Genomic DNA, 27,646 nt, shown 5'->3' with positions numbered 1-27,646 from the left:
ATTGGCGGGGTAATTACACGGTGAGCGTTTCTTGGAAGGGAGACAAGCAATGCGTTACATTGTTTTGGCGATGAAAAGCAGATCCCGAGTGATGGGGACCGTTACAATGTAATGTCCGTGTTGTCGGTCAGATTTGTTGTTCACTTCATCGTGTATTTTATTAATGGAATGGTGTGTTTCTTAAATCAACGACAATTTAATGGCAATAACTGTCTGTACAATCATACTCTATCTTCCAACTCACCTTAATTGAGCACAGTTCAAGCAACATTCATTAAAATATTGTTTAATTTAGTCGTGTGATGCACAACCAACAAAAAGCGTTCCCCCGCCTGCGCGATCTTCATTGTGCGGTGGAAACAATGTAAAACGAAACCACCCAAATACGCCCAAATGCGACACAGCGGCTACATACGGTTTCCGCTGTCGCACCTACGCGCAGGGGATTAGAGCTTCTCGCTCCTGGGCGGCAACGGTGTGAGCACGCCCGCACGCCAGCTGTGCAAAAGCGGAAGCGGATGCTGCCGTGCGCTGCTGAAAACGCGGGAATTAATTAACGATGTATTGTGTGTGTGTGTGCGTGTGTGCAGCAGCCGGTTGGGTTCGGGCAGCGTCATCGGCGAGCTTTGCCGAAAACTCGCCCTCCACCCCGGTGCGATCAGCATGTTCCGTCATGCAGAATGAAGCAAATTGGTAAGGAGGCTGCCCCCACGACTGCCACCGTCGCGTGGTTTTAGTTCGAAAAACAGCTTTCCCGGCGTCTTGTAAGTATTTGCCACCGTATTTCGGTAGCAGGGCGCTGATATCGCTTACGGCGTGTAGCGTACGCTCTGCGGCGTGTAGCGTACGCGTACGAGATTGAATTCGCCTTGAAGATGATGTTGATGTCTAAGATGTTGCAAAATATGCCCCATCCTCCAGGAGAAGAACGTTGAACGTTTGACGGAGACGGTGCCCGCCGGGCGGGAAACCTTTCCCGGAAGGCGTGTTACTGGCGCCGAAAGCACTCCGAAAGCAGCGCAGACCGATGAAACGAGCCGTTGTTTGGAGAATTATTAATTAATTTCTCACCGCTTCCTGTCCTACCGGGTTCGGTTTTTGAGTGGCGTGGGGCGAGTTGGAGGAATGCAAGAGGGGGGGGGGGGGCACTGTTGAAAATTTTCACCAAAATATGCTGGCGTCCTCCCAGTCGGGCGAGGAGGCATGACGACAAATCCATTGGCAGTGCTAGGCCCGTTCGCGTGCCCCGGTAATTGCTTTCATGTTCAATTAATGGTTCAATTTGTTTGCAGCGCGCGCGGGTCGCGTCCGGCCCGGCAATGCTACCAAGTTTCGCGAGTGATCATACTAATTTTTCACCCAAAAGTCAACCGCACTGCTAATTCAATTGACGGACCCGAAGGAAAATAGCGAGCCTGCCAGTAGGCGCGGGGCTGGAGGGCATATTAAGGAAACGAATTTCTTGCCCAAAATCAGAAATCACATTATTTCTCAGAATGCGTCTTTCAATTCATTCGTGATTGAGATCCTAACCGTAGGTACGCGACTTAATTAAGCCGATGGATGTTTTCCCCATTGTACTGGCTACAGATATTTGCAGTCAAAACATTGTTGGATAAATTTTCCCTAATTTGATTCTCTGCTAGCAGTTGCGCAACATCATCAACCTCAGTCCACAGTTTCCTATCCAATCTTTATCAATCAGGTACTTCATGTCATCCAAATATGCTATACCAGACCATAAAATGCATTTCGTAAGTTTGAGATGTTTTCTTTCTTAATTGAGATGATTAGAGAAACCCTAATTTAAATTAAAAGTAATTCTTTCTAAATAAGACACTGAAAAGCAGACAATTGTTATGCGCATTGCATACTTTTAGGCGGCTTACTCAATACAACGCTTCAAGCGAATTTGATACAACAAAACGTTATTGATGTACAAGAGAAACATATTGTGAATGTTGCTCAAGCGCATCAACACATCAATTAGAGCACATGTTGATTGGATTTAAATCGTCTAATATACACATTCTTCTTCTTGATCTGCCAATTATGATTGTACGCCTTAAACTTTCCCTCTTTCACGCTTGCGGTTGCCCCGCACACGTCCTCGGGCCTGCAACCGATGTCAAACATTTATGAGTTAACATTTTCCACCCGCCCGGTTGCTGGCCCGACCAGGGCTTCAGGGCTTAATTAAAAATCTCTTAACTCAACCATCCGTGGCCCTCTTCTGACAGCTGCCTAGCAGGCCCTCCCCTCGAGTAGTAGCAGTGACCGATGCCGTAGCACAAGCTGTTCACTTTAACGGACACTTCACTGCGGAGTGAAAGTTTAATCGCTTCTAATATCGACAGTCGGTCCCACCGGCACAGCACAGGGGCAGGCGGCTCAGGGATGGCGATAGCAAACGCATACCTCCGCCACGCACATAAACGATCCGGTCGAATGTCATGCGAGTGGTGGGCGGAGTGAAGCGGTAGAGGCAACCGCTGGAAAACCGGATCTCGTCGTCCATTTCCTTCACCCTGCTCCCCCGGGTTGGCAACCGGACAGTTCGGGGCAGAAGCTGGTAATCGGTACCATTTTACGACTCACTGACCAAGCTGTCCGAGCGATTCATGGTTTTGATAGTTTTCGGACCCGCTCCGGGGACCACCAAGCACGGGGACGGGAGGGGCGCTAGTTGGAAGGTTGGGACAATCGAGCTTAATCGGTCCTGGGAGAAAATTAAAAGCCATTTTGCTATCAACCGTAAAAAGGGTTGTAATGCCGATAGTGCGCACCGGGTTTGCAGTTACACGCCAGGGACCTCCGAGTGATAAACGTCACAGGCCGGAGCCGTCGCTATCCTCTCCAATTGCTGCCACTACCGGGGTTGTTCGTTCGGGCCACTTGAGCAACTGGGCAAATCGGCACAGGGCAGCAGCCGCAACCGTTGTTTATGGTACCGATGGCGCCGGGTTTATGAACAAATCCAACAAATATATTAGCCACGTTTTTTTTATGTTACGCTTGGGCAAAGCATTTAAATCACTATCACCGAGTCCATAAACTGGACGGACGGCTGCTGTACGATAATCGCCTGTAAAAGCCGTGCGTGCCGGTGAATCACTTTCGTCTGTTTGCCATTAATTTCCCCCCTTAATCCGGCCCATATCGCTTGACCATATCGCACACAGGTATGAGGGGACATGCAGTGTCTGGGGAAAGTCGCCGAACAAGAAAGGGAAACGTAACATCCTTGATCTTCGATCTGCACGAGCGTGTATCAGCAAAGCTTCATCTCAACGCCCTTCCGTGCAGGTGTACACAGCTAGAATGTAAGACAATTTCAAGCGTTTGCAAGCGTTGCCCTGCCCAAAGCGGACCTTACTCAAACGGAATGCGGCACGGTGCAGGAGCCATACTACTCCGACCTGGGCACTTGGCCTACAAAACCGTTCTCCGCCAGCGAGCGTAAAAATAAGCCCAAAACAAATTTCCGCACAAAGGGGGCCGCCTTCCGGAAGGATAACCCCGAGTACGGCTTTTAATAAGACTGGGTTAATAAATAACCGAATGGAGCATCCCTCGGCCCTTATCGGCTTCTGCTCCTTCTGTATCGATCGGCCAGGGGAAAAATGCTACGACACCAGTACATCCTGGTCTGCTGTTTGCTTTAACCTTTCTCTCGCTTTTAAGCCGCCCAAAACTGAACCAAAAGCATTCAGTGGGGCGGGAGGGGGGGAGAGATTGCTGCAAGAATTTCTATCCTGCCTACACTTGAACGTGGTAAGATTACTTCAACAGAAAGAAGATGATTTGTTTTTTTTTTTGTCACGCTACCTACCCCAGCTTTAAGCTCGCCTCTTGTTCAGAGCATTTTGACGGTGGTTCTGCTTGCCTGTTCAAAGCACAACTTGCTATTTTTTTTCACTCAACCCTTCTCAAATGAAGTGAGGTTAAGTGGACGTCAAGGTACACGATCGGACAGCGGCTCTTTTCAACAAAATAAACAACTTACCATGCTCGGCGGCCCACCCACAGCAGCAGAAATGGACGACAAAAATGTTGCAAAACACCAACACACACACGTTGATGTAATAACAGCTCTTAGGGCCGATGCATCAAACGCTGCTGGTGGCCGGAAAGGAAGGGAAAAGAATAAAAACGGAAACTAACCGAACACAAAAGCCTTAGAAATGGTTCGCTTTCTTGCTTCACTTGTTCCCATGGCAGGAACGAAGGCCACTTAAAAGACTATTTTTCCACCCGGCTCTTTGTGGGAGAGAGCAACATCAGGTAAACCGTCATGATGACGGTGGTGAAAGAAGAAGAAAAAACAGTTTCCATCCTATGCAAAGAACACGACAGCCGAGCGGCGAAACAGAAAAAGGATACATATGCTTTCGCTACAACAATGTGGCCTTTTTTTTTTGTTTGGTTGACGAAAGTGCGTAAACCCCTCCCGCGAAACAGTACAAAACCCGGTCGATTCAATACCATTAAAGGCCGCCCCAGCAATTGTTTCATTCCAGAGCAGTGGCCGGAGCTGGGGTGGACGAATGCCGCCTCACAGCCAACCGTCCGGACCGACCACGATAATAAAGCACACGAAACACGGTCCTGTTCGGCCCTCCCCCCTCGGAACACTCCGTGTTTTGGTGCCTGAATTGTGCCCGAAAGCTTTGTGCGGGGGAGGTTTTGTTTGAAATGACAATGGAATATTCGGCTGGTGTTGGTGGAAAATGGGCAGCCACCACAATAGGTGACTCCCTTTTCACGAAAGGGTCGTGCAAAAACAAACTCGACCGGAGAGCGGTAAAAACACAATAACACAGTTTCGCATGAAACGGGTAAGACGCCCAATGTAGGGATATCTTAAAACGCAAAGAAACAACCCTGCCTAACAGCGACAACTATACACCATGGCTTTTACCCGCACACACACACACACACACACAAACATTCCTTGTCAAAGCCAAGGTTCCTCTTGCGGCGTCTGTAACATGTTTCGTTTTCTTTGTTTTTCGCGTTACATCTGCCAACAGTGAGTACAAGGCTCTAACAATCTTTTCCCTTCTTATCTTCCTCCCACCAGGTCTGCAGCAAAGTGTTCGGCAATGCGTCCGCCCTCGCCAAACACAAGCTAACGCACAGCGACGAGCGGAAGTACGTGTGTGGCATGTGCTCGAAAGCGTTCAAGCGGCAGGATCACCTGTAAGTAGTCGAAGGGCCCGATACTAGTTTCGTGCATCGCGTTACATGTTTTTTACCACGAATCTCTACTCCATTCTCACGACATTCTCTCTCTCTCTCTCTCTCTCTCTCTCTCTCTCTCTCTCTCTCTCTCTCTCTCTCTCTCTCTCTCTCTACTCCCTTCTCTACACAGCAATGGCCATATGCTGACGCATCGTAACAAAAAACCGTACGAGTGCAAGGCGGACGGCTGCGGCAAATCGTACTGTGATGCGCGATCGCTCCGGCGCCACACCGAGAACCACCACAGTGCGCTCGGGCTGGCCAACTCGTCCGGCACGGCCAGCCCCGGCCCGGGTGGCAGCAATGCTGGACCGCCCGGGGGGCTCAGTCTGTCACCGGCGACGGCAAGTGGTAAGTAGTCGTCTGCTCGTCGGGCTAATGAGCTGCTGTGCTCTTCTCTGAATCTTACTGCAATTAATGATGAAAAGATGTGTTAAAGCATGTTGGTTGGTCATTTTTTTCGCTCGGAAAGAGGGTCTCATGTGTAAATGGGTTTGTTTTTACAGTACAGGTTGAAATACACAGGGAAATCTTGGGAAATTCAGGGAAATATACCTACCAATCTGATCTTTTATATGCGAGTAATCAAATTACAGCAAATTGAACTTGGAAGTTACCCTCTGGTTGGTAAACAATTTCAACATATTCAGGCTGAAAAGTTTAGTTTTCTATCTCTCCAGATCAAATATCTCAGCCCTTTTAGGGAGAAATTCATCAAACTGTAGAGTGAGCTGTCAGCAGATTGCATCCATCTCCAGGATAGCCTGTAGCGTTGCTCAATACAACAAAACAAGCTTGTTTTGTATATTTTCTGAATCTCTTGAATACCCCAGCGGGATGTAATGCAATTTTGCTTCGTGCAGGCGCGTAACAAGTGCCCCGAGCTACGTTACTGACAGTGCGTTATTTTTAATTTAAATTGATTGCAGGGCGCACATTCTCTCGCATCTGAAAGAGAACAAAAGTAGAGCTCTACTCTACTGTGTTCCTGTATGATTCGTGAAATTCTAGCGATATATGTTATTGATTGGATGCGAGCATACAAGCTGAAATTCATTTTTCTATAGAACATGTTTGCCAAACCAAACAAACAAAGCGATTCCAATAGGAGGATGGATGCAGACACGAGGTCATTTATTGTTCTGCCGCCTCGGCCGTCACAACAGCCGCTGAAGGTTTCAGAATTAAAAAAAAAAACTATGTTCAATACAACAACATTTTTAATGCCATTTAATCAGATCAGTCCTTCCGGCTGTGACCTTTCCCGCTTTTTCCTTCCTTCAGTTTTGCTTCGTTTTTTTTTTTTGCACAACCACTCAGAGCTACTCAGCCGTACGATACGAGCTAACCAGTGGGGAGTGTCAGAAAAGTGTGTGACACTCCTGCGCCGATTCCATGCGGGCCCATTTTTTGTCTGCTCTGTGTGAAAGCTTTTCAGCAAAACCCCCGAACCAAAAAAAAAGAAAAACAGCACCACAAAGCCCCGCTATCCGCAGCCCGTGTGGGGAAATGTTGACGAGAAAGAATTCATTCAAAGTACGTGCAAATGTGCGATTGTTTGCACAATTTTGTGCCCACATTTCTGCACGTTTATTTTCACAGATAGCAGAAATGAGGCAGCAAATAGGAGGGGAAAAAAACCCGGCAAAGATGAAGAAAAAACAACCTCCGTAGCACAACAACACAAGGCGTTTGGTTTTGTTCGTTATTGTGGAGTTTGTGTGTGTGTTTTTTTTTTTTGCTTTGGTTGATTTTGTCGATTAGGAAAGAGACGGTCGCATGCATGCGAGTTGTGCCAAACACAGGTCCTCCGGTGAACTTCACAACCGATTCTGCCCTTCACAGTCGTCCGCCACCGGGCGACAGGGATAAAGAGCAAAAAGGGATTGCTGTTGTCGTTGTTGGAAGGTTTCAGAGGTGTTTTTGTACGTGTGTGTGTGTTGCTCCCCAGTGAAAACTTCCTTCCCCTTTCTGGTCCACCCCACCCCCCCCTCATGCCTGCTGACGCAGCCCCATGCTCAGTGGTAATGCTGCTGATGCTGGTGCCAAAAAAAAGGGGAGGGAATCGAACTGCTTACGGACCCGTTTTCCCCGAGCACAGGTACGATCGACTGTGTGTTCACGTTCACGTGAAAAAAAAGAGACGTAGCACCGGTGAAAATGGGGAGCAGGATTGGCGAAAATTTGATTGGTGCTGACAGTTTATTGAAATTGAATGGGATTTTCGGTTTCCACCACACGGCTGGCGAAAAGCGCGGGGAAGCAGCCGGGGGACGGAGCAAAACTTGGCCACCCGCCATGCCGGTTGCCGGTTTGGAGCGCAACATATTCCGATTATGCGCAGGATAGGGTAAGCCAAGCGCCAAGCAAACTGCCAATCCATCGGCACTCTGCCCTGGAAATGCTTTCCCATGTGCGCACTTTCTGAGATAAGTTCCAAGGCTTTTCCCATCCTTCTATCCATCGGGAGGAGCCGTGTGTCGATTGCACAATTTCCAAATTTGCTGATGCGATCTGTCGGAACGAACGTCGGTGTGTGTGTGTGTGTCTGCCGTGTCGGAAAGTTACGCGTGTGGACGGGCTGAAATAGAGGAAGCGACAACAAAAAATGGCTTGTGGATTCGTTCGATTTCTTTCGCCGGCTCTTCAGTTCCGTTGAAGTGCTTTCCACACGCGAGCCTTTGTGCGAAGGAACCGCTGGAACAATTCGAGCACGCTTCGCCAGCTTGCATTCGATCGGATTCGGCGGGCGAAGCGTGTTCGGCGAGATAAGGTGAATAAATCTGATGATTTCTGACGCTTAGACGCGCACATTTTGCATTACAAGCGGCGTGCCTGACGGCGTGTGAAGGAATTGGTTTAAATTTAAACAAAATCTGAGTGTTGATAGGGGGGGGGAGGGGGGAACGGAATAGTGAGACGGAATTTACACGGGGTCTTTTCGAGCGAAAACTTGTTGGTGTTGGTGTCGAAATTCGGTTGCTTTTGTAAAATCCATCCTGCGATTCAGGAAGCTACTCATATGCTTTAAATGCAGATAATCCTTTCATGTAGGCCTGGGACTCTTCCTAAAAAGGCAATTGCAAGCACCTGCTAATGGCTCGTATTAACCACATTCTTTCTCTTCCACCCAGGCGATGCGAGCTCACCGCACGGAGCAACACTGGTCCAGTACACGACCACGACCGGCAGCGGAACGCCCGGCAGCAGCAGCTCTAACTGCAGTCTTTCGAGCAGCAGTTCGAGCAGTAGCTCGAGTAGTAGCAGCAGCAGCAGCAGCAGCAGTAGCAGTGGAAACGTCAGCGACTCTAGCTCCAGCTGCAAATCGCCCTCGCCAAGCTCGCCGGCACCCGGCACAGGCAATGAGGGACTTACCCGCCAACAGCTCGATCTAATTTCCCAGATCATGCAGCAGACGAAGCAGGCGAATGCGGCAGCTGCTGCAGCCGCCGCCGCCGCCGCCGCTACCACCACCACCACGAACGGTAGCAGCTCGGTACAGTCCACCAGCCAGAAGGTCCCGGTACGACCCCGCACTTGGAATATGCAGGTAAGCTTTCCCCGTACGCCTCCAAACTTCCCCGCAACCTAATCAGCGCTAAACTGCGAGCAGCAGCGAGCCATCGAAATGTGTGCGCTGCAAGTCCTTTAATGGTCGTTAGGCCGCACGATGGTAGCATCAAGCATTTTAACGACACTTTCCCGCGGAGCCCCCATGAAGCCCCCCACTTGCTGGTCGCGCTGGGATGGGCATTCGCTTTTTGTGTCCCAACTCCCACCGAAGGAGGGTAATTTAATTCTTTCCGCTACTCGCGGTTCGCGTCCGTAAAGAAAGGCCGGTAAAGATGAGGAGAGAAAAAAAAGTCCCTCCCTCAATGTCCGTTTATATCCAGCGTCTGTCCGACGCGGGTGTACCTCGCGCTGGAAATGGATGCCATTATCATATCCTCATATATCCACACGGTGCACGGCCACCGGGGTTGGAGAGGACACCAGAGACACACCCGAACGGAACGGAAAGCGCATTTGGGTTGCCATTGCGCCCGCTGGGTTTCGGTTCGGGTGGCGGCGACGCAACCTTGTCCCGAGAACAATGTCCCGGTGCTGTTTTGCATTTTGATATGGATTCAAGCTTTCCGCTTCGTTCTTTTGCGATTTCAGCGAACATAACGACATTGGGAGTGAAGATATTCCGTCGCCATCCCGACTTCACTTTGAGGGAGTTCGAGGGAATGGTGGGGCTGTATCGAAAAGTGGGTGTATGTGTGTGTCGCAATGCAAACGATACACCGTGTATTTTCAGCGATCCCAGTCCGACCAACAGCTTCCCACTGGGACCGCTAACGTTCCGCCATCTAGGCCACTCTTCCGAATCGCTTATGCTCTCGATGACAATAGGGGGAAGGATACCGAGTGATGTTTTATTCATAATTTGCTCTACCACCATCCAGCGGTTCTCCATTTTTCCACACACACACACACACACACAACTTGTCTGCCAGAAAACTCCGGCATCGCGGTCCCGTTCAAATGGAAACTGTGCTTGATTGTGATTCTCCCTTTTCTCTCTGTTGCTTTTTCGCCTTTTTGTTCCCCTTTTACTCTCCGCTCCCTGTGCGCACGTACGAGCGCAGCACTTGGAAAACATTCCGATTTACGCCAGCCGCTGGGACGGGGCTGTTGTGTGCTTCGATTGGCACAATGCTTTGTGGCAAGCAGTGCTGGTATGCTAAATCAAAATGGCAACAGCCAACCCGCTCTCTACTCCATTTATGGTCGCACGGTTGGCACGCATTCAGCACGCGAATGGGATCTTGTGAAAACCCTTCGATGCGCGCATTATCGCTTCGGTGGCTTTTAGCGCGCTGTTGGGAAAGGGGGCGATACATGAAAGTGCGAGGAAAGTGTTGATGGAATTGCGTCAGCTGGATGTGCTGGAAGCAGCGTACCTTGCTATGCTGCAAAACTAATGCACTGTTGGCACTTGTTGAAAATGGGCTGACGATACAGTGAGCTGCTTTGATTATTGAGTACGATGATCGGCGGAGTGGAAGCGAATAATGCGCACGAGCAGTTTTCTAAAGAGGCTATTATTTTCCAATTATGGAACGTTTTGTAAAGCGCAATTTTTCATAAAGTAAGATTAAATCAGGTTATAAAGTCCAATGCGTTAAGACGGTTAAGAAGGGTATCTTGCTTAACGAAATGCATACCGTTAGGCGCTTCGTAAGTGAAGCTTATTATTAGCTTCACATGATTAGCATCTCTCTCTCTCCCTCTCTCTTGTTGGCCTGCTCACGATAGAGCACGTCGATGTGACATGGCCCGGTCAACAATAATTCTCAACAATTCTCGGTCCCTGGCTGCAGCCATGTCCCATCCATGTAGACATACAATTTCCGACGGGTCTCGCTTCACCTAATCCAGCCATCAAGTTCGCTGTGCTCCCCTGCGCCTTATGCCGAACTTGGGATCGCTGTCGAACACCTTCTTGGTGGGGCATGAGTCCGGCATATGCATGCCCCAGCCATCGAATCCTGCCAGCCTTCGCCACCGTCAGGATGCTCAGTTCGCCGTACAGCTCAGCAAGCACGTGGCTCATCCTTCTCCTCCACACTCCATGTTCGAACACACCGCCAAAGATGATCCGGAGGATGCGTCGCTCAAACACGCCCAGAGCGTTTGCATCCTCCGCTCGAATGGTCCAGGGCTCGTGTCCGTAGAGGACCACCGGGCGAATCAATGTGCGATATATCTCACATTTCGTGGGGGCTCGAAGTCTTCTGGATCTCAGCAGTCGGTGAAGCCCATAGTATGCACAATGCGTCTCCGGATTTCGCTGCTGATGTCATTGTCCGAAGTAACGACCTTCCCGAGATAGCAAAACTCCTTTATCATCTCGAGACTACTTTCCAGATTTTCTGAGTCACCGGCAAGCTGGTACTTCGTCTTCGTCGCATTGATTCTCAATCCAATTCTTGCTGCTTCGCGTTTGAGTCGGGTGTACGCCTCACACACCTTCGCTGTTGTCCTGCCGATGATGATGATTAGCATCTATTGTAGCTTAAAAAAGTTCAACATTTCTGTAGTTATCCCTCAAAAACCTCAACCTCTACTGTTATTGTCTTTGCCTTCGAACGATCTGCCAATGGCAGGAGCTGGATTTTGTTCCCAAACCCATTTGCTGCAGCCAAAAACAAAAGAATATTGAAAGAGGCGTCAGGAAATTCCTCACCATAGCAGCATCACCGATTGTTATCCAGAATCGCAAAACGCCAAACAATGGTATTGAAAAGAGAAACCATATTCTCGAGAAACCGTAATGGTTTATGCGGACACAGGTGTATTTTCAATCACTACAAAGAATGCTTTTTCCCCTTCGCTTTCGTGTGTAAAGTGCATAATGATGCGATCAAAGCCTGTTTTACGAGAAGGACTGCCCATATAGTAGCAGACAATTGTAGCTAAGCAAACCAATTAGAGTGGCATTAATTAGTGCCGTCGATGTTGCAGGGGCACCATTGGAAACCATTGCATCCTCCCTTTCTTCCCGCACACTACAGTGTCATCTCGTTCGAAGCATCTACCAAAAGCAGCATTTTTTCGAGCACTTGTAATCTGTTTTCGATGCAATCTTTCCTGCTGCAAGACAAGCATCATGTTGGCTAGAAATAGTCCTATGATTGCCTACCGTTACACGCAATGTTCTACTTCAACATGGACTCATGCACATGTTGTCCCCGTTTCGTTTACAGCAAATATACCCTCTGTCGCTCCTCTGTAAACGCAATCACACTCAGTTCGTTATTAACAACTACATCTACTGGCCATGTCCGGCAGAGGTGCCGTTTTATGGACAAGGGCCACAATTGCAGGCAAGATGGGCAGTTTTTTTTTCGATTCCAAACGCACTGGGTACAATCTACCAACCAATATTGTGCCGGTGCGTTGGTTGTCACCCAGTTCAGGTACTGTGTCCGTGAATTGCAAAACATCCCTACCGAATGGACACTCGGAACGCAATCAACCCAAAACCGGTGTCCTCCCCTTCGTAGTAGCTTGCTCAGACAAGTGGGCACCTCAATGGAGAGACTCAATTTTCAAAAATTGCTATATCTTTTGTCAGCTCTCACCCAAACACCACCACACCCACCTCACCCGCTGATAGTCCAACTGGTGGAGTGGTCCGTTCCGGTAAGGTGTGGTGTTGGCGAAAACAGAAAAGCAACAAAAGGCAAGGATCAGGCAGCCGAGCAAATGAAGTCCTTCGACCATTTTGTGCCAGGTTTCCATCATTACCATCGGGGACCCTTTGCACCAGGGACAGGGGTGGGTGTTTTTTTTCTGTTGCCAGCTCACGGTGCCGATGATGCCGGTGGCCGGTAAAGGTTCCCAAGGTATTATTATTATTATTGTCATTATCAACAACACCACCGTCATTAAAGTAGATCGAGCATGGAATATTGGCAATTGTGGAGTGTGTGTGTGTGTTCTTTTCCCATCGCATCCTTCCTATCCAGAGCAGTGTTTCTAGCACCTTCTCTTAACAGGTTGGCAACGACAACAAAGTAAGAGCGGTACGGTCGAAACACCCGGTGTGAAAACGTTTTATTTCCCCCGGAGAGTTTGAAAACACCCGAAAAGGGAAAAAAAGGCTCTTCTACCGTTGCCGTATCACTCGAACAGTACTTTATAATTTTGAATTCTTAACCACCCGTTGGCTTTTCCCTGGCAACGTGTTTCCGTTTCCCTGAACCATGTGCTTTTTTGCCAATTTTGGCAACGAAAAGAAAGGACCCACGCGAAAAGACCTGCTTGAGAGTGTTTTCCTATGAGGATTGTTTTTTAAAGCCGATGAGTGGGGAAAAACAACACCCCCTCACACTCGCACACACACACACACAAATACTCTTGCCTCCTTTTGCATTGGCAGCGCGTAATGAAAATGATCCTCACGCACCGTTGCGAGCTGGGAACGGCAAACAACGGTTTTCGGGACGAACCTTTTCTTCGCACGAATAACGAAAAAACACAAGATCTTAACAAGCCTGCTGCTTCTTCTTCTACACACAAACGAATCCAACCCAAAGTGGTAGAAAGTGGAGCGCATTATGATAATCGATATGGCAAGTGCTTGCTTTTTATTTCGCTCGCGAAAAGTGTCACGAAATAAACGCTAACGAGTTTTTCCCTCTCCTTCCGCGCCACGGTGACCCTTCCGCGTCGTGTTCTTTTCAGTTCAGCTTGCCTCATTCTTTCGCAAAGGAGTATTTTTCAATTCTGTTTCAAGCACCGGCTTAGATGAAGGGGCAAGCGCGTCTCGCTGGTAGGGGACGACAATGCACGCGAATTCTTTTCCACCTAAGGTTTCTCAGTTTCCCCTATCCCGTATCGAACGGAAGGGATTGAGCGTTCTTGTTCAAAGCCGTTTAAATAAAATACCACTTTCGGTTGCTGCTCCCACCCTGGCGAAAAAAGCTCACTTCAATAATTCCATGTTTTATGTTATCGCCGTAACGCGTTGATTAAAGAGTTTCATCGTTTTGCGGTGCCATTGTCTCGAAAGTCACACCGCGCAGCCCGGCCCGATAAGCCGAACGGGCGTCACGCCGGCTCAAAGCAATTTAACGTCCGAAACAAGCTCCTTGCAGGTGTAATGAAACGTCTTGCCAGCACCTTTAAAGTCGATTCGGCCTTTCCCTCGACCCGTGACGGTTCTAATGTTTCACGGGCTAATGAGCAGCGCGGCGCGATATGAACGCCGGTTGAGCAGCAAATGAAAATTAAGCACATCGGTTTATATTGGCTTCGCTTGCTGGCACGGAAGCAAGCTCTCTCGGGGGTTTCCTTTCGCTCTGGGGGGGGGTAGCAAGCACACAGAGGCACCAGATTTTGATGCACGCCGCCATAGAATTGGCCCCATTCCGGGCCATTCCTTCCGGTATGTGCGGACCCAAATCAGAACCGTGTCAGCAATTCTCGGCCGGCTTATGAATTATTGCCTTCCGCCCCCCCTGAGATGGGATGGTCCATTAATTTTGCCACAACTTCGGCGCTAGCCCTTATTTTTCTTACATTATGCTGGTGTGGCTTGCCATTCGTCTTTTTGGGGCTACGTTTCATTTCCCTGGACGAAGGTGTCCTCTCTCCCTGTGCGGCAAGATAAGGAAAGCGATCGTTTGAGAGAGAGAGAGAGAGAGAGAGAGGGAAAATCAAGAGAACACTCACCCTTTAAAGGAGTGTTTTTTTCTTTGCGGAAGGATTGCACGAGTTCAAGATGTGGGCATGTAAATCCAGATAATGGTAAACAATAGCAGTTTTCTCGTTTCATTTCAATAGAATTGTAATCGATGTAGGCGGGGTGATGAGATAAAGAGCAAGGGCTAAGATTACGCTGTTAGAAACGCCTAAATGTATGCAATTCGCATCGCTATAGTAACCTATTTATGATATGTAAAACTTAAAACTATGCAAAAAAAAAGTTTCATGGAAAGGATAAAGATTGTGCTCGAATTGCAATCGACCGTTCTTCTTCGTAACCCATTAGCACATCGCCAAACACTGAGCTGCGCTACTAACGTACCTAAATGGTGCAGCACTTTCGGTGCGATTTTACTTTCAAAGCCACCAAGGGCGTACGCTACAGCCATTGCTATGCTAGATTGAACCATTCCATTTTACAGCCACTAGCAACATCCAAACAAAAAAGCTTTTTACTACCCAGTAAAATCCCTCCAAAACGGTACATATGTACACGGGCGCAGCAATTCCGAAGGTGTTGGAAAAAAAGGGTGATCTCCACCGATATCCACCAAACGCCTTACCCATCGCGTCCATTTCGATGCGTCGTTGCGGGCCGCTTATGAAGAATGTGAATGGATGGGCACAATCATTCACCGTAGCTCGCATCCGCGCTTCGTTTCCGATCGGTGCTTTTACGCTGCCCTCAAATCAAATCCTTTGCCCAGGAACAGGCTGAGTGGCATAAAGGTTTTAGCGTTTTACCACTGCGTTTCCAGTGTGCGTAGCGCTGGTCTCCCGCGCGAACCAAACTAATATACGACTGCTTTCAACCGATCGTTACGGCCTATATTTACGACCTTATCCTTTAGCTCACCGATTCACGACCCGTCGCCCCAAGAATCCCTTTCGCCGAAAAGGTATTCAGGGAGATGATTTTAATGAACATACACTTTTGGCTTTTGGACGCAGCCGGTGGTAAAGCCCTGTCAGAACCACTCACCATCCGAATGTTGTGAGTGTTTGTGCTGTCATGTATGATTTGAAACGGACATCAAATTCCAGAAAAAAGCACTGCTCCCTAGAAGGTTGGAGTATTGGTTCGAGTGTACCAACCATTCCCACCGACCAACCACAACCGCCGACGTGCAATTTATAGCTCGATTTGGAACGATCCACCCATGCCAGCGTGGAGCTATCCAGCCAGAAGGGACAACCCCCGGTGCCCCCGTTATTGATGGGCCCATTTGGCTGTAAAACGACCAGCACGGCACGCATATGGGTGTGTCTACAAATCGCTCGAGGTACTTTGATTTTAGCCGTATCTACCCCGGTGTAATGGAGTTGCGGCAGTAAAGGATTTTGCGAATGTGGCATCATCATAATTGAGAAGATATCACATCAACCGTGATGTGGGGCAGGTACAGCTCCGATGCAAATCAGCCCGAAGCTTTTACCGTGTTCGTGTCGCTGCCAGATTGCCAGCGAAGCCATGCATGCACGGGACGATGGGTTTTGCGCCGCAAGACAAATAAGCGGTAGATATATCCAGAATGGGTGGCAGGGGGGGGGGAGGTTGTCCGGATAGTGCCGGTGGCGACGTGGGTGTCGACGAGAGCGTGTGTGCCTCTACGTGCCGGAAAAGTCGATGCGTCTCCCCGGATGGGGCATGGCTTAATTTCTTCCCGGTAAGCCCAGCGGTCGCGTTGACAAGCGTGATTGAGAGACATTTCGAAGGGGGGGGGGGGGTTGATGGGAATGGGAGCGGAACGTTTGGGTCGGTTCGCTCGTTAGGGTTAACAGACAACGGCAAACTTTGTCTGCGACTAACGAAACCGTCCCCCAAACGCCCGACTGAAGAACGGAAGAGAAGGCGCGAGGACATATACCACGCAGGCAAGGAGGGAAGAGCGAAATGGCTACAAAGAATCCTTGATTCTGTGATCATACCGGTTGTATCCCTTTTGCTACCAACCACTTTCCGCCAACCGCTGCCGTACTGGCTGCCGGCGTTTCCTTTCTGCTTTGCCATGCTTCCCGAAAATGAATATGTCACTTTTCATCAAGGATAAGTGATGAAAGATAACCGAAACCGAAGAACGGCACCCTCACGACCGCCCACTCGCCCATTCGTCAAGGGACCTCCGGCGCCCTGTCGTGCGCCCTTTCGATGCGTCTGTGTGCTAATGGGGAACATCCGACGTGTCTGTGGAGCTTACAGGAGCTGGCGGGCCGATTCGCTTGGAAGGAGAACTCAGCCCAGCTGGCAGTCTTGTTAGTTTTTGACCAAACGAACCGAAAATAAGGTCATTTGAAAGTGTTTTTTTTGCGCTAATGAAGGTGTTTGGCAACAAGAATGATCATCTGTAACGCTTGCTAAAGTCGCTTTCGATTAAAACACGCCCAAATGTATGCAATGCGTATGACAAAGTTGTATCACCTCTTTTGACCTTATTACCATGCTAGTAAGCTGCTTAACAGCTACAGCGTTGTTTTCTAGTGTCCCTTTTGCTTCGTAATGCAACCGTACGACCCTGTCTAACTCGCTTCCCAACAACACTGCTGTACCACTGCGCGCTGCCAAAAATATCTTTCTAACTCAGCTCCCACCCCCATGCTCTCCCAAACCCTAAGCTCATTTGCCACGACGGCATGGCCCCGGTACAAAACCGAAAATCTCATTTAATGGGTTTCGAAGTTTGATCCCTCGTTCCGCCGTGTGCCAGTGTGCCATTCAGCAAATGGTGCCGACAGCGCACTACTACCCTGCCGGAATGCGCGCCCGGAATAGAGCAGCGGGACCACCACCTTTTCCTCCTTCTCCCATGGGGGGGGGGGGAGTTGAGAAGCGAGCCCAACGCAGCGCAACGCTGGTGACGGATTGAATAACGGAATTTGATTGAATAGATAAGTTTCAATTGAATTACGGAGTTAGACGACGACGGCAAGAGCTGGGATGACACGGTCACAACTTTGGCCCTCTCGGCCCGTCCGACGGAACTGTCACAAAGCAATGCGCGCGTCACTGGCGTGCGGGGTAGATTTCCCGGTAGAAGAAACCAAATGCCGCCTGTAAAGAACGTGCCCGAGACCATCGTCATCGGTCCCTCCCCTCCCTGGAGGGCATTGAGTGCTGCTGGAAAACTTCTTTGCCTAGAGTGCCTTTTCCGAAGCTCATGACATGTGTACATGTGCATGTGTGTATGTGTGTTTACGGAATGGGTTTATCATTGTAGCCGCGTTTGTCAGGTCGAGGGGGGGGAGGGGCGGCGAATGCCTGCCGGACGCTGCGTGTTAGCCGTGCGGAGAAAAAGGGCAGGCTAACGAGCTTTCGGGTTAGGGATTACAACAACTCGTCGAACAAACAACTTGTCGAAAGTGGTTACCCAAGTTTAGTCCCCGAAACCGGGATCTGTTGCTGTCGGTTTGTAGTGGTCCGAGTGCGAAGGAATGCTATGCGGTGTGGCGCTGTTGCATACATTTTTACGGGGATTGGGACGAAGATAAATGAAAGCGATATATACTGGCAGAAGTTGCAGAACTGTTTGGACTGGAGATGGGTAAAGTTGGCAAAAATGGCCGGAATTAACTCTAATGTAACTAAACTAAAAACCAACGACACTTTCGGAACCGACTCCGGAAGGTAGGTCCGTTCAGCATTGCCCGGAGCCGCTTGGAGTCGCCTGGAGTCATCCGGAGTCTTCCGGAGTTGTCTGGTGTCGCCCGAAGTTGAAGTCGGCCGGAGACGGCTGGGCCAATGTGTTTGTGATCAGGCTTTTCATTTCCGTTCCCAACTCTGGTCGACTCAAATGGCTATTCTTACAAAGAAAGATCAAACAACACGAAATAAAATGCCTGCGGCAGACTCCGTCTCCGAATGACTCTAAACGACTCTAGTCAACTCAGGACGACTCTGGATTCCGGATGTCTCCGGAAAACTCCGGATGACTCCGAAAAACTCCAGACGATTGCTATTTCGGACGGAACTAGTAATTCCGATTTTACCGGAGTTGGAATCGAACTAACAATAACTAAAGTATGATTGGAGTCGTGGGTACAGTCCAAAAAGCACTCCACTAGTTAAAACCATTACTAGTAGAGCCATTAGAAACAGATTTCGTCTATCGAATGTCACTGTTTGTACGCTTCTTTGTAGTGCTATTCTAATAAGTTCATCATATTGGTTAGAATATTAAGACAATTAATGAGTCTAAGCATCTTGAAAAGGGAATATTCTCTTCGCTCGGAACTGTTCATTTGCTGTTGATATACTTATCTATCTATCCTACACTCCACTACAACTTTTCCTCTTTGCCGAGGGCTACTTTCGCAAAGCATACAGCCTCCAGTGCACTTCACTGCTCACGATTGGGTAAAAGCTTTTCCGGTTGGCTTTCAGTTTTTTTTTTTTGCTTGCTTCTTTTGCTACTTCCTACATCTACACTCAGCCCTCCAGATAAGCACCGCTGTGCGCTCTGCGAGGCAAGAAATTCCAGCTGCAAGAAATGTCCCCGCACGTTCGGAGCGATTCTCGCTCGAAAGTTTAACCCTTGGTTGAATCCATAAATTTAACACCAAACCCACCCACGGCGAAAGATTAAGACAACTTGTACAGTCCGGTCCCTCCGCTCACCCTCCGGGAGTGAACCGCGGACGAACCGCGTAATCTACCGGCCATGGAAATGGGCGACGACGAAACCGCCCATTAGTAGAACCGTCCGGAAGTGCCAGATACCAACCGAAGCAACGACGACGGCACAAAGGGCACATTTCCATTTTAAAAGATAATAATAGTTTTACTCTACCGGTGGGGAGGGAGGGAGTGGGCGGGGGGTGGGGCACTATTCTCAGAGGGATGGCACTGTTCATTCTGCACGGCTGCAGTGTGGCTGCAGATGGCAGCTGGGAAAAGAAGGCAGGAACACACAAAGAAAAAAACGGCCGAACCGTAAATTAACATTGTGCTCCGTTGACTGCTGTACACTCGCTGTCTCTTCTCTCCGTTGGGGTGAAATAATCTAACGAGATAGAGTAAGGAAGAGGAAAAAATACAGCCCACCTCCTTGCTGCACCGAGCGCTCCTGGGAACTGTCAGCCGGAGAAGTGGGAAACGGAATGACCAAAAGTCAAAAGCAGATTCTGAGCCCATTTGCGCAAGGCGCTACTATACCCACCTTCAGTTTGAGTTCCGGCCGAAACACGTCCCCTGTTTGAGGGTTCTTTGTTATAAGCACACACACACACAGACAGAAACAGGATAAAAAATGAAACACCATAACTGACTCACACAACGCCCTTTATCGCCAATTTCAGCTGCAGCTCAGCCAGAACAAGCTATCCGCATCGACCACGGTGGCAGCGACGACAGCACCGACGGTCGTCAGCGCCGTCCCCGTGCCTTCAATGGCAGTCACAGCGACGACCACACTCTCCGCCTCGAACAGTGGCGCCACCATCGTGCACCAGAACGGAGGAACCCTTAGCGGCAACGGCAGCAGCATCATGAGCAAGGCGACAAACGCTGGCAGTGCTAGTGCCGATCCTAATGGACCGGTGACGGCAACCCTCACGGTGTCTTCGTCGTCTGCGGCCAGTACGTCCTCGCTCAGTGCGGTCAGTGCGGTTTCGGCGACCACGCTGACGGCTGGGACAGCAGGACCGGGTAGTGGCAGCTCTTCTGCTGCTGCTGCTGCTGCTGCTGCTACCCAACAAGCTGCCACCGGTACCACCGCTACCACAAATACCACCACCACCACTACGACCGCTACCAAGCTGGAGCAGAAGCCGGTCGAGTGTAATCTGTGCCACCGGAAGTTCAAAAATATTCCCGCCCTGAACGGGCACATGCGACTGCACGGCGGCTACTTCAAGAAGGACTCGGAGGCGAAGAAATGTGATAAGAAGGAAAACACGGGCCCCCCGCTACAGACGGCGAGCGTGGGCGTGCGGGCACTGATCGAGGAGAAGATTATCAACAAGCGCAGCAAGGATTTGAAGGTATGATATTCCGATTTTTAGATACGTATTCGTGTGTATGTGTGTGTGTTAGAGCCTTATGTTGTGCTTCTATTGCGATTGATTGTTTTGCTGAAGAGAATGTTCGTGCGTTGCTGCTTTTGCGAAAAGCAGATTGCATACCGAAAGGCGTTGCTTAAAAGCTCCCGAAAGTATGCAATTTGTTGTTTGCAAATCGCTTGTCAAAAGAGTTTTGGTGCATCATTTTAACGCTCCGAACGTCCCTTCTTAAACGATCCCTCACGCTGCATGCATCGATACACTTATCGTCTCTTTCGGTTTCTCTTTCGTTCCGTTCCCTAATGTGTTGTGGTATTTTTTACTTTATTTTTTTCCATTCGGTGTACCAATTCCGTGCCACCCCCGCGGCATTTGCGTAATGATAGAATCTCTTGTTGAAGGGTTCGTTCGTGGTGCCGGCACCGCCGCTCACCGCCCGCCGGCTGATCGACGCCAACGAAGCATTCCTCTCGTCCAAACCGAGCACGGTCGCGATCGTCTCCACGTCGAACGGCACCACGCAGATCATCAACACCGCCACCCTGCACTCCAAGGCGACCGTGCTGAGCGTCAGCAGTGCGCCGCCGCCCTCTAACAACACCACCACCTCCACCACCCTCGCGCCCTCGATAACGATCAACGGGCTGGGGGCGGCGGGCGCAGCAACGGAGCTGAAGGATGCGACGCTCATCGAACTGCTCAAGCGCGGCACCAAGGTGGCCGTGAAGCGGGCGATGGCGAGCGGTGACACCTCCACCGTGCTCTCACTACAGCCACAAGCCACGCCCAACCCAACGGTGACGGTGGTTTCGACCGCGAGCAGCACCAACCCTGCCCAGCTGCTCACGTCCGCCAACACGCGCACGCTTACGGTTGTCCCGACCGGCCCAACGCTTTCCACCAGCACCACCACCGGCAAGCAGTCCGGTCAAACGATCGCCGGCCCAACCCTGCTGGCCAATGCCACCGCCAGCACCGAGCCGACGCCCCTGTCGCTAACCATATCGCAAGCGCCGGCCACGACCCCCGGCGACGTGTTCACCCTCGCCTACTCGACCGACTTCGGCGACGGCGATGTGTACAGCGTGAGCGACACCGCCATGCTGCTGCAGGCCGTCGATCCGATCCAGCTGCTGCACGACTCCAACTCGGCCGAGCCGCTCGACGAGATCGCCCTGTCCGACTACGGCTCGATCAGCGACCAGGGCTTCACCCCGTCCCGCCAAATCCAGGCCGTGCTCGACTCGCCCCTGCCCGAGGGATTGGCCGAGTTTAGCGCCCTGCACGGCAAGGACTTTAGCGTCCTGTACGGTGGCACCGGTGCGCCCTCCAGCGAACCGAACGGCAGCAGCAGCACCACCAACACCAGCGCCCTACTACAATCATCCCCCTCGGGGGCGCATCTTTCCCCGCTACCCTCACCGCTAGCCTACCCAACGCCACCGGCATCGCACGAAGCGGTCGCTCAAGCGTCGCCCTTCCTGGACGACTCGCGCCACTTCACCGACGCGGGCTCCTTCTTCGACGACAAGCGCAGTGCGCAAAGCTTTCTGGACGATGGTTTCTTCAAAACCGAACCGAAGGACGGCGACTGCAAGGCGTCCGAGAGCGCGAAGATACTGGCGCTCAAGCACGAGCTGCTGGACGAAAACCACGACCTGTTCCGGGCGAACAAACACCACCTGCTGGACGAGCACTGCTCGGAGCTGTTCAAGACGGAGGACGGGTTCTTCGCCGAGTCGAAACCGTCGGCGGACGGGACGTCCAAGATGAACCTGGACTTTCTGGACGACGCGCAGGTGTTTATTGAGGAGACGCGCAACGCGTCCTCCCCGCTGTCGAATGCCTTCTTCTCCGCCACCATGTCGTCGGCGGCGGAGGTAAAGGAGGCGCTCGACGAGGTCCTGCCGAACGATGACGATGACGACATTGGCGTGTCCGAGGGCGACATCGACCTGTACTACCTGAACGGCCTTTCCTCGCTGCAGTCGCAGATGATGCCCAACTCGGACGATCCGCTGCTGTCCTCCTCGCCGAAGGACTTTGCCCACCGGCAGCACCAGAAGTTTCTGTTCGAGCAGAGCCAGGCGGCCCAGCAGCAGCAGCTCGCCCAGCATCAGCAGCAGCTGCAGCAGCAGCAGCAGCAGCAGCAACAGCAGCAACTGCAGCAGCAGCAGCAGCAGCAACAAGCGGGTGTTACCACCACCACCACCAACCACCACTGTATGCCTCCCAGTGCCAAAAAGTCCAAACCTTCCGACGTGGAAGCGAGCGGCACGTTCGGGGCGGACGCCAGCAAAGCACCACTCACGGTCCAAACCGACCCGATGCCAAAGGATGCCGACAGCGTGTTTCTCAGCCCGAGCAGCCTGTCCTCGCACAGCTGCTCCTCCTCTTCGTCCTCCTCCTCGCTATCGCTCTCGTCCGTAGCTTCGCCCCGGCTGCAGCATGCACTGCTGGGCAGTGCCCACCCGGCCGCCGGTGGTGTCGTGTGGCCCCGCAAACGCTCCCAAACATCAGCGTCCTCACAGTCGCCCTCAGCCAACAGTGCCGCCGGGACCACCCCATCCCATCCCGCCGGTCAGCGCAAGCCGACGGTCTATCTGTCGAAGCTGCGACGCTCCACGGTGGCACTGCTGCCCGCCCTGCATTACACGCCCGCCCCAATGCTCAACCCGGAACGGTCCGGCACGGCCGGGCTGTACGCGAGCGCGGCCGGCGGCTCGGTCGTCGAGCCCGATCTCGACTCCACGATGGACAGCACGAGCGATATCTTTTCCGAGCCGCCGCTGCCGATCCGGCCGCGCATCAACCTCGGCCCCGACTATCAGGCGACCTTGCCGGACTGTACGCGCCCGGCCTACGCGGCGCCGTTCCAGCCGGGCGTCCCGCCGGTGCAGCGGCTCTGGGATCCGGCGCTCGCGCCAAACGACCGCCAGCTGCAGCGGTTCATCGAGCTGGCCCGTTCGTCCGCCGCACCGCTGGGTTGCCACTCGGAGGAGAATGCACTGCGCGCCCTGCTGGAGGCGAACGGTGAGATACACCAGGCGATACTGGGCATGCTGCAGGGCCCGCCCGCCACCATCCATCGCCGGTGGACGGCGGACGAGATCGAGCAGCTGATACAGGGGCTGGAAGAGTACGGCAAGGACTTCCACCGGATCGCTCGCGATCTGCTGCCCGGCAAGTCGACGGGCGATTGCGTGCAGATGTACTACTTCTGGAAGAAGCTCGGCATCGACTACGGCAAGGGTACGACGGCGCTGGCTGCCGGGCCGAAGTACGGTGGGCTGCATGGGGCGCTTTCGCCTACACCGTCACCACCGGCACCAACGCCCCCGGTAGAGGATCTGCTGCTCGATCATCTCGACTATACGGCCTCGGCAAGCGCGGGAGCGACGATGCCCCGGGGGCAACAGGCTGGCGGGTCAAACAGTGGCCATTTGCAGCCGAATGGGCACGGTAGTAGCACGGCCAGCGACGTCCGACCGCATGTGTGCGAGGTTCCTGACTGTTCAGCGGTAAGTCGAGCTATCTTAGTTTAACTTACACTAACAAAATGATGCTCTAGACAAGGTCTTGAGCTGGATTTCGATCTAAAATGCATTACCTAATAACAACACTAAGGGCCTGTTGTACCTGCTTTTTCATCTCTTTTCCTCCCTCTCTTTCTCCCTCTTTCTCTCTTTCTCTCTCGTTCGCAGAGCTTCTCGTCCAAAGCGGCCCTGCACGGGCACATTCGCATACACTGCATCGGGCGTAACCACAGCACAGTTCAAAATGGTAATTTCTTGAGTGCCGCCGGTAACCCCATTAACCCTAACCACATACCGACAAAGGATGACTATCCCTGCAAGGTGTGCGGCAAGTAAGATCACCCCATAAATGCTCGTTTTACGAATAACAACAACAACAAACAACAACAACAACAACAACCACAACTCAACTTCACAGAAATACTTAGCAGAGAGAAAACTGTTTCAGAAGCAGCACAGAACAACCGAAACAAAAAACAATGTTTTGCATTTATGTTTGCGCATTTTAGGTTTTCTTTGTTTGTAGGGGCGTCCTCCTTTCCGAGTGTGGCGTTTGAATCGTTTTCGAGCCTTGTGGGTAGGAGCAGAAGGGGATTGGCCGACCCGTTTCCAACTCCCGTTGGTTTAGTTTTATGCTCCTTGGGTGTCTCCTGTTCAGCTTGAACGATTTCGGGTTGGGCCTAATTACTGTGTTTCCTAGTTTCTTCGGGTTTTGCCAAAGGGGGTTAGCTTTGTAGCCAGCCAGAGGAAACTGGGAAGCTCTAGAACCTTCCAACACCAACCACAATGCGTCGAGAGCGGAAAACAACCCCCCGCCCGGACCGGAACTCGACGCCATCTCGTATCAGTTGCAGTTCTGTTAGCTCTGATTTCAAACTAGATTGTGTGTGCGTGTGTGTGCGTGTATGTATGCGTTAGTATGTGTGCGTCTGTATCAAAACCTAAGGAACACACACATCAAACACACTCCAGTATTCGGTTACATTCACCACAACAACAGAACAAAATTCAACACGCTTAGTTAGGGGGGAACATGAGCCTTAGCAAGTGTTCCGGCATGACTCGTGTCGCGTGTGTCGCTACTAGCTTCTCTCTATCGATCTTTCTACCACTTAGAGCCCATCTGGCTGTTTACTTTACTTTACGAAAGCGATGAGAAATTCCTTTCTTTGCCTACGTTAATATGGGCTCTTCTGTGATCTATTCTTTCAACAAGTTTGAGCATCTCTCTGTCTCTCTCGCTCTATCGCTCCTCATAGCTACTACTATTAGCGTACATGTGTATGGGTGTGTATAGTGTGAAAGTGGGCGTGAATGTGTGTGTGTTATTTATTCATGTAGATGTGTTTATGTGCTGTCTGTTGTCTGTCTGTTGTCGCACCAGCAACAAAGTGTGTGCCTTTTAAAACGAGCATTCTGGGATAACTCCCCTGAGTGCCCCCTTTAGTACTCCTTCTCTGCCGGAGTACTTCTTTCCGACTGCTCTCCTGCTCTCTATCGTTCTCTTGCTCTCTGTCTGTCTCTCTCTGCTCTAATTCTCCTTTCAAAATGCTTGCTGCTTCACCTATGCCGTAGTGGAAGAGGACGGTCGAATGAGACTGAAATGCCCCTTAGCTACTACCAAACTAATGTGTCACTTATGTACACCTGTACAACTTACTTCTACTACTACTATCTCTTACAAACACTACTGCCGATCTAGATCTACTACCGCAATCACTAATGCTATAAATCAAACCTTTTAGCTACTACTACCTCTACTACTACTATCGCTGATTTACTAAAAACAAAAGAAAAGAAAAAAAAGATTAACAAATAAACCCGCTTCTTACGTCAGTGTGCGTGTGTTTGTGTCTTGCGTCCAAGCCCCGCTTCCTAGAGCGTAGTGAAAACAATGCCAAAGCAAACAACGACTCCCACTCAACTAACAAAACGAAACCACCCGAACTAATCCACTGCGCAGCCACTGCGCTCTCTGCTCCGCCGAACTAAACCACTATTAATTGCGTTTCCCTTTTCTTGCCCTTTTCTTTCTTTTTCCTTCCCATTCGGTTCGGTCGATCGCTTTCCGAACGGCCTGCAGGGTATTCAATAAGGTAAAAAGCCGAAGCGCTCACATGAAGTCACACCGGCCGCAGGATGCAAGCGATCAGCTGCAGCACCAGCTACAACTGCACCAGCAACAGTTGCAGCAGCAGCAGCAACAACAGCAGCAACAGCAGCAGCAGCAGCAGCAGCAACGGCAGCAGGATAGCGAAAAGCCAGAAGTGCCCGAAGAAGGCACGCAACTGCAGCTAACAGTGACCAAGTGAGCCTAAGAATCGCGGAAAGAAAGCGTTTATGCAAAACAGCATCTAGACAATCTTCACAGCGCCTCCCGCCTCCGGCAGATGGCGCACGGCCGAAGAGGGGAGGGCGCACACGTGGCGGGTGCGAAACGTTGCTACGAATACAGCAAGGCGCGTACGCCACTGGAGGGGTCGCCCCGAAAAGCAAGCCAACCAACCTGAAACACGTCTCACCGTTTTATTCACCACCTTGACCGAGGGGAGCACAGGAGTGAAGCATCAAGTAGAGAAATAAGTAGTAGAAGAAGAAGAGGTAGAAGAAGAAGAAGAAGAAGAAGAAGAAGAAGAAGAAGAAGAAGAAGAAGAAGTTGAAGAAGAAGAAGAAGAAGAAGAAGAAGAAGAAGAAGAAGAAGAAGAAAAAGAAGAAGAAGAAGAAGAAGAAGAAACTTTACACTTAACTAACGAAAGGTTGTTAAAGCTACAAATTACCGTGAAGAAAGCAAAAAACTTAACCCCACAGAAGAGAGAAAGCAAAGAGATTGTAAGAGAAGCTAACCGAGATGAGTGAATAGCAGAAACCCAAGCACGGGGAGGACACTAATGGTTGCCCTTTCCCTGTTTGCTACGGTGTTTGCTATTGTGTAAGTACTGTGAAAATACCAGGTCAAATTATGTCAACTTCCAGCGATAACCTTACTATAACCCTACAGAGCTAAGTGCACAACGAGTGAAAGCAACAAGTGAAGAACTTTAAAATCTCTCCAAAGCAAAACCGAACGGTGCGGTGCGACACCACCGAGTGTTCGTGCGCGCAGGGGACAGAAAACCCCCCAATCTTCTAACCTGCTAGCGTAAACCACCTAAGAATCTATATACTTAAGAACCGGGTCGCTCTACCGCCCCGGAACGACTAGCAGGCGTATGTGTGTGTGTGGGGTGGTTTTTGTACACAAGTCAGTTTTTTTGTGTTGTTAAATCTTTCTACTCTAGTCGTAATATTTGGAACTGCTCAACCTGCACACACACATACACACATACATACTGTAGGAAAATGAAACCAACGCGGGATAATTTTTTGCCGAAACGATTTATTTTAGTTTGCCAAAAAATTTGTCTAGATTCCGCGAGTGGTTTGAAAAGGGCGCAAATCTTATCCTGCGCTCTTTTTATAGCTTTTCCCTCGTCACTTCGTGTCCTAATCGGCTTGCGCTTCGTGTCCGTTAACCCTCCTGGTTTAATACAGGTCGTTCAGTACCTGCGCTATGTGACAACATTGTCCCCCCAAGTGTTCCACAGTTCAACTTTCACATCAACTGTGGCAGC

At 50.7% G+C, this 27,646-nt stretch overlaps 1 protein-coding gene across 4 annotated transcripts in view; it reads left to right on the top strand.

Moving 5' to 3' along the window:
• Positions 1-27,366, top strand: part of LOC120898811 (serine-rich adhesin for platelets) — a 155,737-nt gene extending 128,371 nt beyond the window's left edge. For 2 of the 4 annotated variants that reach the window (XM_040305174.1, XM_040305175.1), the window contains exons 6-12: positions 5,084-5,202; positions 5,375-5,595; positions 8,379-8,794; positions 19,798-20,481; positions 20,886-24,020; positions 24,204-24,367; positions 26,119-27,366. In XM_040305174.1, coding sequence (XP_040161108.1) covers positions 5,084-5,202; positions 5,375-5,595; positions 8,379-8,794; positions 19,798-20,481; positions 20,886-24,020; positions 24,204-24,367; positions 26,119-26,347 — 4,968 coding nt within the window. In that variant the 3' untranslated portion in view covers positions 26,348-27,366. The remainder of the gene's footprint in view (positions 1-5,083; positions 5,203-5,374; positions 5,596-8,378; positions 8,795-19,797; positions 20,482-20,885; positions 24,021-24,203; positions 24,368-26,118) is intronic. The other 2 variants (XM_040305176.1, XM_040305177.1) reach the window with 2 other exon arrangements.
• Positions 27,367-27,646: the final 280 nt, after the last annotated feature.

The sequence above is a fragment of the Anopheles arabiensis genome, chromosome 2, assembly GCF_016920715.1.
Source record: "Anopheles arabiensis isolate DONGOLA chromosome 2, AaraD3, whole genome shotgun sequence".
NCBI lineage: Eukaryota > Metazoa > Arthropoda > Insecta > Diptera > Culicidae > Anopheles > Anopheles arabiensis.
This window is presented reverse-complemented; position numbering and strand designations above follow the sequence as displayed.